At 47.2% G+C, this 15,009-nt stretch overlaps 3 protein-coding genes and 2 long non-coding RNA genes across 7 annotated transcripts; 2 read left to right on the forward strand and 3 right to left on the reverse strand.

The window, feature by feature from the left end:
- Window positions 1–250: 250 nt before the first annotated feature.
- Window positions 251–1,684, reverse strand: LOC26532788 (putative nuclease HARBI1). The gene is made up of 2 exons (XM_015184414.2): window positions 1,491–1,684; window positions 251–1,437 (listed from the first exon to the last, which is right to left on the reverse strand). Exons 1-2 carry the CDS (start codon window positions 1,679–1,681, stop codon window positions 489–491), a joined length of 1,140 nt encoding a protein of 379 aa, XP_015039900.2. The 5' UTR covers window positions 1,682–1,684; the 3' UTR covers window positions 251–488.
- Window positions 1,685–2,162: 478 nt separating this feature from the next.
- Golgin97 (Golgin 97) lies at window positions 2,163–5,065 on the reverse strand. Its single transcript, XM_001360912.4, has 6 exons — window positions 4,614–5,065; window positions 3,744–4,529; window positions 3,583–3,681; window positions 2,871–3,284; window positions 2,566–2,805; window positions 2,163–2,492 (listed from the first exon to the last, which is right to left on the reverse strand). Exons 1-6 carry the CDS (start codon window positions 4,794–4,796, stop codon window positions 2,370–2,372), a joined length of 1,845 nt encoding a protein of 614 aa, XP_001360949.3. The 5' UTR covers window positions 4,797–5,065; the 3' UTR covers window positions 2,163–2,369.
- A 76-nt stretch (window positions 5,066–5,141) lies between these two features.
- On the forward strand, window positions 5,142–14,476 carry cnn (phosphodiesterase 4D interacting protein centrosomin). 3 transcript variants are annotated; one of them, XM_015184417.2, is made up of 8 exons: window positions 5,774–6,066; window positions 7,593–7,776; window positions 9,081–9,124; window positions 9,530–9,906; window positions 9,966–10,232; window positions 11,236–11,442; window positions 11,505–13,659; window positions 13,723–14,476. In XM_015184417.2, exons 2-8 carry the CDS (start codon window positions 7,676–7,678, stop codon window positions 13,992–13,994), a joined length of 3,423 nt encoding a protein of 1,140 aa, XP_015039903.1. In that variant the 5' UTR covers window positions 5,774–6,066; window positions 7,593–7,675; the 3' UTR covers window positions 13,995–14,476. The 3 variants fall into 3 exon arrangements, with proteins under 3 accessions (XP_001360950.3, XP_015039903.1, XP_015039901.1); XM_001360913.4 differs by lacking the exons at window positions 5,774–6,066; window positions 7,593–7,776 and adding an exon at window positions 5,142–5,473 and having other exon boundaries at window positions 13,723–14,313; XM_015184415.2 differs by lacking the exons at window positions 5,774–6,066; window positions 7,593–7,776; window positions 9,081–9,124 and adding an exon at window positions 9,190–9,440.
- On the reverse strand, window positions 5,861–6,497 carry LOC117183742 (uncharacterized). The gene is made up of 2 exons (XR_004468893.1): window positions 6,415–6,497; window positions 5,861–6,340 (listed from the first exon to the last, which is right to left on the reverse strand). It is a non-coding gene; the product is annotated as an uncharacterized lncRNA (long non-coding RNA).
- Window positions 6,438–7,564, forward strand: LOC117183741 (uncharacterized). The gene is made up of 2 exons (XR_004468892.1): window positions 6,438–6,524; window positions 6,617–7,564. It is a non-coding gene; the product is annotated as an uncharacterized lncRNA (long non-coding RNA).
- Window positions 14,477–15,009: the final 533 nt, after the last annotated feature.

The raw sequence follows: 15,009 nt of genomic DNA on the forward strand, positions 1-15,009 counted from the left end.
GTTTTCTCCGTTTTTAAAACCGCAACATTTTATTCACCGAGATGAAAAGTAAACGGCATTTTACTCAACAGAACGAATCTTGCAAAGGAGAAAATAGATGGCAAAATAAATGGCCAATAATTTTTTTAACCCAATCTCAAATTTGGCTTTGAAAAAATTTGCAATGCAACAACATTTTTCGTTTGTTAGGAACGGGGCTGCAACTATCGGAACGTCGGAAAGAAATTAATACAAGCGCATAACAGCCTTCTACAATCACCGGTTATTTATTGGTAAGAAATTTTGTGGATGGCGACCAAAAATAGTTCAGAAGTCCAAGCTACGCCCAGCATGTGATTGGAGAATTGGAGAAGGATATGGCGAAGTTGTTTGGGATTTTTTAAATGGGGAAAGGAGTAGTTGCTCCTACTTAATTTTAGCCAAATTAAAATTGTAATGAAAAACAGCTTAAATTTAAATAAATTAAAACATGTTTAAAAAAAATTATTTTAATGAGGAATAGCCAGAGCTATTTCGTCGCGTAGAGGGCATTCAGTATCTTCAGTTTCTTCAAATTCAGTTTCTTCGAATTCATTTTCTGTTGTTTCGGTGTCCTGGTGGTCGACAAATCCAATATTCTCCCCGATAGGGACATTACGTCTTCTGCAAATGTTGTGAAGGGCACAGCACACATTTATAATTTGGCAACAAAATATTGGCTGATAAGTCAAAGTGCGTTGCAAGCAACGGAATCGGCTTTTGAGTTCTCCAATTGTGCGTCCCATGATTTGTAGTGCCTCAGAATGCTTTACGTTGAATCTGTGCTGATGAGTGCCTATTTCGGCGCTCTTATAGGGAGTCAGAACAAAAGTCTCTAGAGCGTAACCCGAATCAGCCAAAACAAATTTATCGTTGAAGTTCTTGGACAAATATTCTTTAGCAGAAGAGTAGTTCCAAATGAAGGAGTCATTGCAGGAACCGGGATGAGTGGCATCAATAGCTAAGATCTCCATGTTGTAGTTGCACAGAACCATGGCATTCATGCTATAAAATCCTTTGCTATTGTAGAACACGAAGTGGTTTTGTACAGGCTTTAGTATTCTGAAGTGAGTTCCATCCACACAGGCAAAAATTCGAGGCAATTGAAATTTCGCAAGGAAATAATCATGGGATTGTTGCACTTGATGATTATCCATATGCAACGAAATTCCATCACCACATAGCAGATTCTGCATCAAGGGAATAAACCTGTGAATAATCTTTCCAAATGTACTTCTTCCAACATTTATATGGTGGTCCTTAGCCACCACCCACTGGTGGCAGCCAGTGGCGAGGTATCGCATTACTGCAGCCAATTGCGTAGAGTGTGATAGCGTTGAGGAAGCACGCAGATGGAGTTTAACTTTCTCCAAAATCATTTTGAAAGTATGTTTGTCGATCCGAAATGACTTCACAAACCTGAAAACCTGACCATTACAATTTAAATGTTCAATTTGCCTGCTTCTGCTCACCGTTCGTCAGACATGCTAAGTACGCTGGTGTTGCATCTAAGATGTCTTGATCTTCGTAAATCGCGCAATTTCTGCCTTCGTTTTGCTTCAAAGCAAGCAATTGAAAATATAAAAGGCATTTTTATTAATTTACGGAGCACCACAACCAGGTCGGTCAGCTGTTTTTGTTTGTCAGAAACGATGAGAAACATGAAACATATCGATACCAAATATTTTCGAAAACGGGAGCAGCTAAAAACGAAACTTTTTGGTTGAAAACGCAAAACGCAAATTAAGTGAAAAACGCATCCTGCCTGTATGAATTCAATTTTACTTTACGTTTTTCTCCCATAGCTCTCCTCCGCCAGAGCACGCACACTGCACGAGGAGGACTGTGTGCCGGAGAGAGAATGAGTAAAAGCGTGGAAGGAGTATCGTAGTCACTCCAATTTCATTTGTTCCTTCTGGCTATAACAAGGATCCGCTCTGATTAAGCAATCTCTAGATCTTCATTCTCAATGATTTTCTTCAGTCACCATATTTGTTTGCGCTCTTATAGTCTCTGAGATCTCGCCGCTCATCAAGGTTGGTATACGGAAATACAGACATGACTGTATCGACTTTGCTATTGCTGCTAAACACGGAAACGCTTCCTTTTATAATCGGGTATAAAAAGCCCATTTGGAGATGATATGGTTTACATAAATGGTTTTTATTTATAAAAATCACAACGGTAGAAATTAATAATACTATTTAACAAAAAGGAATGCTTATCGATGAACAAAATAACACAGTGAGGCGTATGTAGTTTGTACATATGCATGAACATTATGAATTTGACTACAGACGAAGACAAATAGATACGTGAAATATTGCAAAGGGCGAATATTGGAAGGTATTTTAAGCAGGTTTCATGCCAAACCAACTCATTTTCCAATTCAATGTGTCGTGTAACAGTTTTTCCTCCTCAGATGTCAGCTGCAGTAAAGTGGAGACGGCACGGATGAGGTGACGGGCTTCGACCTAACCGGAAGCATGCAAACAGATGAATACAGGATACATATACTATGATGAGCAAGCAGATAATGTAACATACCTCTCGACTTGTTAAGAACTTCACAACAACATGCTTTAGATATTGAAAATTGACCTCGTCCATTATGATGCAGTTGGCTTTGTCTCCGCCTGCAAGCGACTCGAGCGCTGTGCTATGGTTCCTATAGGGAGTTATAGCTTGATGATGGGATTCACTCCCTGAGGAGATTTGCGAGCTGCGGAATTCCTTTTGCATGGTTTTTTTCAGATCTAACAATCTCTGATTAAGCGTTTTTATTGTCTGATTTCCGGCAAAGCAGAGAAACATTGAGTCTAAGTACCACGAATACTTCACTTCCATCTCACCTTATTTTTCTCCATGATCTCCAGCTGAACTGCCTCATACTTAGCTAGCTTCTGGATATTTTCCTCTGCCGCACTGCTGACCTGCTGCAGGGCTTTCCGGGCCTCGCCCATGTCATTTTCAAGCTGCTTAGTTCTATCCTGCAATTCGATCGCTTCGCTGCGCTCGAGGCGCAGTTGCTGCCGTAGTATATCTTCGCTTTGAGAGATCTCCGCATTTCGAAGTATTGACGTCATTTTCTCCTCGCGTTCGACTTCCAATTGGATGAGGGACTCCTCGAGTTGGTCTTGCTTTTCGCTCAGCTGTGTTCGCAGCTTCCTTGCCACCTGCTCGGCATTTGTGGCATATTCGCCAAATCTGTCGTCGGCTGCCGCGAGACGTGCCTTGAGATCTTTAACCTCGGTTTCCAAAATATGCTAAGAAAATTCAGTTTATTCATTTACGAAATCACCATCACACAAGTGTAAATATAGGAATAGGCACATAAGAATTTTGTTCAAGGAAAGAAGTTACCAAATCAATTTGATAACAGTTTAATAGAAAGGAAAACCATTAAATTAAGGTACATTCGTAAATGGTAAATATTTCATTTTGCCAAAAGATGGGTTTTTAGAAACAAGTCAAACTACTAGTCAGGTTTGGGTTAGTACTCATGCGGTTTAATTAGTGTGACAGGTCCCACTGCAAGTCGTCAGCTTCAGTGGACATACTCACAGATTTGTTTCGCTCAAAGATGATTTGCTGCTCATTCTCCTCTCGACACTCCTTCAGTGCCAGATTCAGCTCATCGATCTCCTCCTCCAGTAGCCTGACCTGCACTCAAATTGCGTAAACAAGGTATAAGAATATTGGTAATGGGGTATATTAATGATTACCTTATCATCTCGTTGTTTGATTTCGTCAATGGCTTTCTCCAGTTCAAATGCCACTTGCTTGCGCGTCTCTATGGCATCGTCTCGGTCCTTGAGCGCCTTGCGCTTCTCAGTCGTTTCCTCTGCCACTTGCTTTGATAGTCGACTAACTTGCGTTTCCAGCGCCAGGTTTTGTCCACTCCAAGAACCCTTGATATCGGACAGCTGTAGGTGGGCCTCTTCCAGGTGCTGCTCGAGCAGTTTGTGCTCTCGTATGAGTGCCTGCACTTGTTGCTCTGGGCTAAGCTTTGTGAGGGATTCCATTCGAGACTCCTCTACTATATTCATGCGCAGCTTTAGATTTCTGTTCTCCTCTTGCACAGTCGCCAGGGTGGTGGTCAGAAGATTCTTTTCCTGCTGCGTGCCATGTCGCAGGCGCTGCAGCTCATCGCGCAGCTCTTCTGCAACTGATTCAATCGGTCGCAGGCGTTCCAGTTCCTCGGACAGATTCTCAATTTGCTGACTATGCTGACGCATCGAACCCATTCGATCCACGGCTTCTTGCTCGCGGAAGCTCAGGAGATTTTTCAACTTGTCTATTTCCACTTGCTGTAGATTTTGAATCTTCTCCTGCTCCTCGCAATACATATCCTTCTGGGTTTGGGCCACTCGAACGCTCTCCAATAGGATCTCGTTGGTCTTGTCGACGCGCATCTTTTCCTCCTGCAGCTGCAGCAGGCTCTGGCTGAGACTGGACACTTTGGTGGTGAGCTCATTGCATTGGCTACGCAACTGGCACAGTTGTTCAGACTTTAACAGATGTTAACAAAAGAACATACGTTATACCATACTCGCAGTGTTTATACACACAAAAATAGACTTTTTGCCTCTTACCTCGTTGTAGATACTGCCACCGCCCACATCATCAGCCGAGTTGGAATTAATGCTAACTCGGCGGCTCCGTAGTCGATAATTATTGTTGTTAGCATAACGCTGCTGGGGCTGGGGCTGGGATGCCGACGTAGACACATCTTCGCCGGTCTCCTCCTTGATTTTGTTTTTCAGCGTCGCAAACATTCTGATTACTGACTGCTGCTATTACGAGGCCAGGCGGGCCGTGCCGTCCTCCTGCTGTTGCGAATCGAAACTTTTTGTGTATGCCTGCGAATCCAAGCAAAGCTAATAGAATGGTCTAGCTGCGTGGGTGGCCGCTCAGTAAACGTGCCCGTGGAGCGTTTATAGCATTTCGTGTGCTACTTGCTTATCAGAAATATGTAAATTTTTGTCAACTGGCGATGTTGTCCCATCCTTGCCCCATCGACACACGACACCCTTTTTTCACCAGTCTGGCTACGCTCCAACACAGCCAGGGCTGTATTTGGCAATGTTTCGATAGTAGACGCCGAAAACAGCTGTGAATGCGCGGTAACTTTTCCAAAAAAAAAATATAATTGTACTTGTTTGTGTTTTTTTGTGTCTTACCAAATTAAGAAAAGTAAAGAAGTTAAGCTGAAATAGACAAATCGCAATCAAGCTTAGTAATATTCACCCCAAACGGGACATACAGGCATGGATCAATCTAAGCAGGCTCTTCGCGACCTTTGCGACAATGGGAATCTAACCTGCGGCTCGTCCTTGAAGGAAATTACACTTATTGAGACAGTCACCAGTTTTCTTGAGGAGAATGGAGCCGCCGAGATAGACCGAAAAGTACTGAGGACACTCGCAGAAGCCCTGTCCAAAAGTGTGGACGAGTAAGTAACCCAAATGCATACTGATAATAATATCTGCCCATATGTGGGCTTCTCGATCTTGCCCACTGTGCGCCATCAGTTTACTCATTTGCTGATCGGAGAATAATACGCTCTTTGTGGTGGCTCTCCGAGTCCGTGAAAGCCTCCCTTATGTACATACCATGTGCCATATGTACTGTCCCGTCGCGTTTGTTACCCACCCCAAAAGTTTCACGAGAGCAAGCGAGAGCAGCGCACAATGCGCTCCGGGTACAGCGGGAAATGCGTGACATCTGCTTTCAGTGTGTGCGAGTTTTACAGAGCGCATTTTCCTTTTTCAGAGCAGATGAGACTGGCTGGCACTGGGTTTTTCTCCGTCTCTCGATGCCTCGCGTTTTTGTTCAGTCATTTATGTTCTGGCTTTCGGTTTATTTGGACGTAGAAGATTTTGAATTCATTTCGCGCTGATATTCTACTCGTTTGCTGTGCTTGCGCCATTCTCTGTCGTTCTATATACACACACTCCCATACATGTGCATATGTAAATAATAAGAAAACAAACTTACAGTTTAAATAATCAAAGGGTCGGCTATCGGTCGTGTATATACATTTGTGTAAGTGGAGACAGCAGAGAAGTTACAATTGTTTATACGGTCACGGAATATATGTAAATAACTGCTTCTGCATCTGTAGATAACATGTAAAGGATGCTGTGCTTTTGTGAAACCTTCAAAATACATTTACATACATATATTTATATATGAGAATGTGTGCGGATGTACAATGTGTATATATGTACATCGGTGTATGCATCTAGAGTATCTCGCGCCCGTCTGTGTTGTCGTTGTTGTTGATTTGTTTTGTCGCTAGCGATGCTCTGTGGTGTGTCTAATTTTAGTGGCGGAAAAGTATAGAAATTAATTTGTTGTTGAATAGCGAATCCCCAATTGCTCAATCCACACCCATATCAGCAGTACGGCAGCAGCGGCAAGCCCTCTCCGATGATATCCCGCCTTATCAGACGAACCGAACAGTGGACGGTGACACATGTGTGTAGTTAACATATACACGGGTATGTAGCAGGAGAGAGCGAAAGTGTAGAGAGGGGTGGGGTTTCTTTGTTTACCGTAAGAGTGTAGTTCCCCTTCCCACCTCTCCTTCTAGGATAAAGTACAGTGTCTGATGCACGTATGGCTGCATGTTCAAAGTCAACGCATTAGCGGTATATAAGGTGCCATCCAACCCCCTTCCCCGCTCACATATCACTCAATGTGCTCTGCTTTCGACGATGCCTCCTGTACTTCTGTTTATTGTTATTGTATCGCTCTGTTGAATACTGCAGGCGCCTTTGTGTGCCATTATCACTGGCCATCCATAGCCTGACACCCACTCGAGAGTCGCGCCAGGTAGCCAGGTAGATGAGCGAGCCCAGACTGCGGCGGGAATGGGTCTTTTACTTCGGATACCTGCCGCGGTATGGGGCTATAAAGCCAGGAGAGGTGCAATTCAGGTGTTAACAGGACACATGTCCTGACACGTTTAGAGTCCACCTGTTGTTTAGGAGACCATTGATTTTCAAGAGCGCCTCTGTAACCATAGCTATGGGCACGGACAGAGCCGTAGCCAAAACAAATGAGTGCAAATGTTTGGCAGAGTTTTCGTAGCCCTGTGTTCTGGCCTGGCCTGCAATTGTCGTTCTATTGCCGTGTGGAAGGAAGAGCCTTTGCGGTTTGCTCATTTCCCAAAATAAATGTGCTTTATGTGTGCGAGTGGCCTCAAGTGCTGCTGCATCTCTGGCAGGGGTCTGATCTGTGCTAAAATATGCATCGGGTACGTCGTGCATCCAATCCATAGAAGTATATCATGCCTATCCGCCGCCCGGTTCTCGGGTTCTTTGAAGCTTCTTCCGCCCTACGGCTCACTGCTCCTCATCGACAGCAGGCGGCAGCCAATGACTCATAGTTTGCTGCCCCTTGGGACGGGACGAAGTCTGTGGTCTGTCGTGTGCCGTGCATCGCGAGGTATTTAGGGAATAAAGCCAAGAACACCAACAACATCGACATCAACATCAGGCGATGACGTGTCTGCTCTTAATTATAAACTAAAAAAAAACGCGAACCTATTTAAACATCAAATATAGAGTTTCTGCAACATCCCTTCCTCCAAAAGTGAACAATATATGTATAAATAAAAGTGCCTAATGTTGAAGAAAACGTGAACACTATGGCGGGTATATTTCGCTCTACGTCTCTGAATAACTCAAATGAATCGCAGGGTTCGCCATTTAAGCGGTTCTCATTGAACTCGGGCAACAATCAATTCTGGTAAGTAAATGTTCCATTCGATCTGTAATATATGCTATTTTATTGGATGGGAAATAAGTACCAGCAGCAACGGATTTAAGGGGCGGAAGTACGACTTGTACTCATTCATCTGTGACTTGGACTGAAATTCAGCTGCCAAAAAAGCACAGAACTTTGAATGGGTGTGTTCCATTTAGAGCAGAGTAAAACGAACTGTAAGATAGTTGAGCATAGAAATCATTGAAAGATACTCGGAACAGGGACAGGGTTCGGGCTATCATTTTCACGCTTCAGTTAAGAGCCTGCAAGAGTCGGAGATCATTAAAACCGTAAATAACCTAGGCTATATTTTGATTTGGAAATTCAGTTCACTACTAGATTCCGATTCCAAGAGCTTACAAGGGGGAGCAGAGCGGAGGGAAGGGAGAGACATGTCATTAATTAATGATAGCTGCCATTCGAAGGTGTAATGCCAGCCACAAATAGAAACTCGTTGCATTTGTCCGTAGATTTTCCACTCACAGATCTCAGATCGGGCCAAATAATTGAAACCGGTTTGGATTCCGATTAAGCTTTGATCAGCTGTATCGTTGATGGTCAGAGCCGCAGTGTCAGTGCCAGTACGAGACTGGAACTCACTTGGAATGGCCCGATCAAGTGGTGGAGTGCTATGCCTGCTGCTGCTGTGCTTCCTGCTTCTGGTTCTGGCCCTTGCCCTGGCCGTTCGACTGAAGCCCTGCGATCTGGCCGGGCAGCTCTACATCCTGGACGTGCCCAAGTCGGAGCTGCCTCTGTGGCTGTGCATCGTGGAATTCGAGAGCCGCTTCAACACCCACGCGGTGGGGCAGGCCAATGCGGACGGCTCCCGGGACTATGGCCTCTTTCAGATCAGCGATCGCTTCTGGTGCTCACCTCCCAATCAAACGGAGTACTATACCTTCAACGAGTGCAACGTGAACTGCACGCGGCTGCTGAGCGACGACATTACCATGGCCGTGCAGTGCGCCCGGCTCATACGGAGGCAGCAGGGCTGGACGGCCTGGTCGGTGTACGGTCAGTTCTGCAACGGCACGCTGGAGGGCATCGATGAGTGCTTCCAACCCCAGACCACGGCGAGCAACAGAAGCTGTGCAGAGAGTGAGTCGGTGCTGGGAGATTGTAGCTGACGGACGGGTCAGACGGGGTCTTGGGACTTATGACATCACTGCCGAAATATTTGCGAAAATAAAATATTAATTAACGTTTAAGTTTGAGTTTTTTCTTGTCTATGTCATCCAGAGGTCAGCCCAGAGCCTTAATTGTTTCCGCTTTCCATTCCATTTCAGCACCAGTCCCGGAGTCTTGCAAGATGTGACCATGGATAACTCATGTAAGTTTCATTTCAGACGCAAATCACAGTAGGTTTTTCGAAAAATGTGTGCCTCAGCCCACAGCTCACAGTTCACAGTTCGTTTGGCAGCCTCAGTTTGCTACAGTATTTAGGTTTTAGCAATACATATTGGAATTCAACATACGTTAGATGTGCGGAAGCGGTCTTCCAGTTTGAATATATATTTTTTGTACGCTTTTCTCGCCGGACCGTACCGTTTTATGGAGCATATATAAGAAGAAGGTCCAACAATTGAACGATATGAGCCTGGAACGACCCCCCCGACGCTGCTTGCCGCGAAAGCCGTTCAACCCCAGTGCGCATCAGACATAAAACTCTCTTTGGAGTCAGCCAAAACACAAACCAAATCACTCAATGACCGGGCTTTTCCTTGTGTCCCCACAGATGCCAGTTTCGATGCGGGCCGTCTGCAAGGCGAAAGCCACTCGCCTTTGGCCATGCCGGGCCGTTCTATGCGCAACGTGGAGGAGCAGATGTCGACGCTGCGAAAGGAGAACTTCAATCTCAAGCTGCGCCTCTACTTCATGGAGGAGAGCCAGCTGGGGCACCAGCGGACAAACAATTCGGGCGAGTCTCTGTCGAAGCAGTTGATCGACACAAAGATAGAGGTCGAAGTGCTGCGCAAAACGGTCGAGGAGAAGACGGAGCTGCTGAAGGACGCCGCTCGGGCCATATCCATGCACGAGGAGATGCAGCGCAAGGCGGAAACCGAAAGCAATGCGTTGATCGATGAGCTGCAGCAGCATCTGCGCCACTACGAGGTGAGTATCTTGTATGTCTTGAGCAGTCATGACCTCTATTCCCTACTTGTGCATTTTAGGAAACTGGAGCTGCCTTTGAAGGAGAGTCCAGAGAAGCACTGGATGAAAAGCTCAAACACTTGGAGTCTGAGGTCCAGAGGTCGAGGCAGGAACTTGTCGAGGCCGGCATACGGCAGATAGCCTGCCAGGACCAGCTGAAGTCGGCACAGGCCGAGCACCAGGAGACGCTGTCCTCCTGCGAGGCCAAGATCCAGGAGCTGGCTATCAAGAACGCCGAGCTGGTGGAGCAAATCGAGAAGGCGCGGCAGTGCAGCGACGAGGCAAATGTAAGTAGACGCCCCCAGAAAAAAGGGAGTGTCACCCAAGAGATTAGGGCCGTAGTGTAGTGCTAGTTATAGGACGCATGTGGTGATGATGAGAGGGACACTCATTTTAGGGAACCATCAGGGGGCATGTGCGGCAAATCCACGTCGCTCGGACTGAGATAACTATCCTGACGGTGAGAGTGGATCACATTCAGGCCGAACTGGAGAACTATTCTCAATTGCTGAAACGCATTATGCCCACTCTGGCCATGCTGCAAAGGAAGATCTTTCAGCGCGATGTGAGTAGAGCTGCCGCACACTGATTGGTGCCACGAGTCACCCAAACCCCACCCAAAGGTTGAGAACGACAATTTGGAATGGGAAAGAGAGCAGCTGAAGAGCAGAGTCGATGAGTACGAGACCATCATCAACAGGCAGGAGGTGGACTCGTGTCTGATGCGGCCTTTACTCAACGCCAACAGGTGCCAGCACAAGGCTCCGCTTCCCCAGAGAAATTGTGTAACCTTTGAGCTGCAGCGTAGTGGCAGCACCTCCTCGCTGAGCTCAAACTTTTCGGCGATCAGTGTGCTGGGAAGCAGCGGACGGGAGTCAGCGTCGGCGGTCAGTAGTGCAATGCCATTGGATGCAGCAAAGGTGACTCAATCTCCATCGCCAGCAGTTTTCGACCAATAAAACGCCCTCGTCGCCCACAGAACCAGCGGAATCAGCCGCATAAGAACTATGCCAGGCGACCAGTGCGGCTGCCAATCGCTGCGCCAGGGCGGCCCTTACAAAACTATACGTTTCCCAGCCTTCTGCGGCAGTTTTTTAACAGAGCTTGGGGCCACATGAACTAAAGTACCTTTCGTGGATTTATCGAGTCTTTATCGTTTCGATTTATGTTTCAACAGTTTTTTGGGGGATCAAACACAAATTTATCGTTATAAAGTATTCAAACTATTCCAGCCAATAAATACGAGTATTGCTCAAAGAGACTCTGAACTTCATTTGCTTTCCATTGTAGGCTAAGCAGGAGATGGACGCCCAACTGGCGGACAATATGTGCGAACTGCAGGATGCGCAGGAGAAGCTAAAGGAGCGAGAACGCATCCACGAGCAGGCATGCCGCACCATACAGAAGCTAATGCAGAAGTTGAGCAGCCAGGACAAGGAGATCAAAAGACTCAACCAGCAGCAGCAGCCGCAGGAGCAGCACTCGGTTAAGAAAGAAGTGAGTGCTGCTAGGGACTAGTACCTTTTACAATTATAAAACGTATATTTATGTATTTGTAGAACGAGAACAGCAATGCCAACATATCGCCATCGGCAACGGGCCGTTCGCTGAGTGACAATGAGGCGTGCTTTTTGGAAATATCCTCGGGACTTAAGGAACAATACGAGTATAAGATGGCCGAGCAGGAGCTAAAGATCCAGCAGCTTCAGGCGGAGGTTAAAAAGAAGACGGCCAATCTGCAGAACCTGGTCAACAAGGAGCTGTGGGAGAAGAACCGCGAGGTGGAGCGCCTGACCAAGTTGGTGGCCACCAGCCAGCAGCCGCAGTCGCTGCCTCAGATAAACGAAGAGTCAATTGGCTCAGCAGCCGTCGATTTGCAGCAGTCCTTCACCGAGCTGGAGTACACCAAAGCCCTGGAACGCAACAAGCTGCTGCAGCGCAAGGTGGACGTGCTCATCCACCGCCTGGGAGAGGATCACCAGAACAGTGCGGTGATTGGACAGCTGCGGCAGGAACTGCGCCAGGTACAGGCGGACGCTGAGAGCGCGAATAAGTGGCGACTGGAGTGCGCCGATGTTTGTGGTGTGCTGACCAACCGGCTGGAAGAGCTGGCCGGGTTCCTTAACTCGTTGCTGAAGCACAAGGATGTGCTCGGTGCACTGGCCGCTGATAGGCGGCACGCCATGCGTCGAGCTGTGGACCGTAGCCTGGACCTGTCCAAGAGCCTGAACATGACGCTGAATATCACTGGCGCCTCGCTGGCCGATCAGAGTCTTGCGCAGCTGTGCAATCTCTCTGATATGCTGTATAACGACGCAGATGCCGAGGCGGAGGCCGATGCCAGCCACAAGACGTACAACTCGCATGAAGAGGTACGCACCGCTGGCGCCGCCTCCATCAATCCAACGATTGAGCACCTAAAGGCCGAGAACAAGGCGCTGAAGCGGGAGTTGGAGAAGCGCCGCACCTCCGACGGGCAGCAGCTGCGCAAGGAACGCCGTTCCCTGCCCCTGCCCACCCAGCAGCCAGACAACCAAAGCGAATCGGAAGCCTGGTCCGAGCCGGACCGTAAGGTGTCCCTGGCCCGTATTGGACTGGAAGAGACCTCACATAGCCTTGCCACGGCCGAACGGCAGCCCAGCGAATCGGAAAGCGAGGGGCGGCGCGCCTGCTCGGCCAGGCAGGAGCGCAGTCGCACCAGCGAGCGCATTGCCCAGCTGGAGGAGCAGATAGCCCAGAGGGACGAGCGTGTCCTGAGCGTGCAATGCCAGCTGGTGGATCTAGACAACAGATACAAGCAGGAGCAGCTGCGCTGCATGGACATTTCACACCAAATGGAGCACTTGCGGGCCGCCAACGAGGCCCTCACGGCCGACCTGCAGGCCATTGGAACGCAGGAGGATCAGCAGATGAACGAACTCCAACGTCTGATCGATATAAAGACCAAACAGATTGATCAGCTGGAGCTGGCCCAGAGCACATTGACTGCAGATGCGCAGATAACGGACATGGAACTGCAGGCAGCACAGCAGCAGCTCGTGGAAATGGAGCAACAACACGCTGAGGCTGTGGACCAGGCCCAGGCCGAGATGGCAGAACTGAGGCGGGAGGCAGCGGAAAAGCTCGAGGAAGTGCATCGCCGGCACCAGGAGGCGCTCGAGCGAGACTGGGTGGCGCTGAGCCTTTACCAGGAGCAGGCCCAACAGCTGCTCGAGCTGCAGAGGTCCCTGGAGTACCACCAGGAGAACGAGATGGAGCTGAAGCAGACTCTCGTGGAGAACGAGCTGGCTACGCGTTCGCTCAAAAAACAACTGGACGAAAGCACCCTGCAGGCATCCAAGGCGGTCATGGAACGGACCAAGGCCTACAACGACAAATTGCAGCTGGAGAAGCGCACAGAGGAGCTCAGGCTGCAGTTGGAGCTCTTGAAAGGTGTGCAGCCGCAGCGCCAACTCGTTCAGCCAGCTCGTTCCAACAGCAGCGATGTGTCGCAGTCGGGATACACCTCGGAGGAGGTGGCTGTGCCCATGGGACCACCAAATGGCAACCAATCCAGCGTACCGGCCAGCACGGCTGTGGTAGTGGGGCGCGTCAGCAGCTCCTCGCCGGATCTCGGTATAGAGAGCGATGCCGGCCGAATCTCCAGCGTTGAGTTGTGTACAGCTACACAGCGTGCCCTACTGAAGAATGAGACGCCGTCAGGTGCTAAAGATGGTAAGCATTTCAGAATAAGATTTTTCACGAGAGAGCGAGCCCTCATCTGTATCCCATTCACAGAACCCGTTGAAAACGCATTGAGTGTGTCCCAACAACAGCAGCAGCAACAGCCGTCTGCAACAATTACACACGACTGTGCCAAGGTAGAACAAGAAAATGCTGAATTGAGGCGTAAACTAATCCGCACCAAGCGCGCATTCGAAGACACCTACGAAAAGTTGCGTCTGGCTAACAAAGCTAAAGCACAAGTCGAAAAAGACATCAAGAATCAAATACTAAAAACTCACAATGTTCTGCGAAACGTACGCTCAAATATGGAGAATGAGTTCTAACAATTGATTTCACGTCGTCGTCGACGACGACTATATCAGCATTAATTAATAGTCCCATATCATTCATTTGTTACTAGACGTTTGCCATTTTCCTTGCCATGATCTGTTCATTTATTTCTTTGTAAACCTTTTATTTTCCTCGTTCCTAACAAGGTATTAATTTGTATTTTGTATGTGCCTGTATTTTTTTGTACCATGAACGGATCCGAACCGAAACAACGAAGCTATTAATATAAATACCTTTTTGCATTTTCTAAAGACTGTATAGGAAACTCAACACGGAATCAATGCACACAATAATAACAATAACATTGATCAAGAATATTTACTCAATGAAAGAAATATCACACCTGTTTTAGCACACCCCAAAACTAAAAAAAAATGTCTAGACTGAAAAGTATGTAACCAGAACCTGGCACACTCATTCATATTGAATGACATGTATAGAATATGTATATATATCCTTATCTCTCCCCCCACTAGTAGCTAAACATAAGAACATCCTTTCGATTGTCCATATTTTTGTGGCTAATATCCATTATGTGCATGCAGCTACAGTGTTTGCTTAATCTATTGCTCTTAACCTTTGCTTTCTTTTCTTCAATCCACCGCTCTGAATCCTCGATTTCAGTTAACCATCGAAACGGATATTGAAATAATTGTTTGATTTATCCCCCTCCCCTCCAAATGGTCGTAGCCAGTCAATAAATTGTTTTGAAGCATCATTTTGTACAATGTGTAAAAAGTACCTCCGCTGACCTGGAGCTGGAAGAACAATACATAGACTCTAAGCAATTTCTACCATGTCGTTTTATGGAATAAAATAATTCGTTAGAATACAAACCGTGTACTTCCACTAAAACTGTTTCACTTTCGCTGTTAGCCCCATTCGCCCAGCGGATATGGACTTTGGGCGATACTTCTATCAGTATCAGGTAATTTTGACATTCGTCGGAGTCGTCGGTATGTCCCTGCAAGGGGGTCTTCGGTTTTGCCACTTTTTTATTTATAAAAC

This window comes from Drosophila pseudoobscura, chromosome 3 (assembly GCF_009870125.1).
Source record: "Drosophila pseudoobscura strain MV-25-SWS-2005 chromosome 3, UCI_Dpse_MV25, whole genome shotgun sequence".
Taxonomy (NCBI): domain Eukaryota; kingdom Metazoa; phylum Arthropoda; class Insecta; order Diptera; family Drosophilidae; genus Drosophila; species Drosophila pseudoobscura.

Bases quoted from the DNA above. Each gene is read 5' to 3' on its own strand.
- LOC26532788 (XM_015184414.2), bottom strand. From the start codon at position 1,681: ATGTTTCTCATCGTTTCTGACAAACAAAAACAGCTGACCGACCTGGTT. The intron at 1,438-1,490 runs GTGAGCAGAAGC...TCAGGTTTTCAG, and splicing joins CTTAGCATGTCTGACGAACG to GTTTGTGAAGTCATTTCGGA.
- cnn (XM_001360913.4), top strand. From the start codon at position 5,289: ATGGATCAATCTAAGCAGGCTCTTCGCGACCTTTGCGACAATGGGAAT. The intron at 9,907-9,965 runs GTGAGTATCTTG...TGTGCATTTTAG, and splicing joins AGCATCTGCGCCACTACGAG to GAAACTGGAGCTGCCTTTGA. The intron at 11,443-11,504 runs GTGAGTGCTGCT...ATGTATTTGTAG, and splicing joins AGCACTCGGTTAAGAAAGAA to AACGAGAACAGCAATGCCAA.
- Golgin97 (XM_001360912.4), bottom strand. From the start codon at position 4,796: ATGTTTGCGACGCTGAAAAACAAAATCAAGGAGGAGACCGGCGAAGAT. The intron at 3,682-3,743 runs GTAATCATTAAT...ATTTGAGTGCAG, and splicing joins TCAAACAACGAGATGATAAG to GTCAGGCTACTGGAGGAGGA. The intron at 2,493-2,565 runs GTATGTTACATT...GCTTCCGGTTAG, and splicing joins AGTTCTTAACAAGTCGAGAG to GTCGAAGCCCGTCACCTCAT.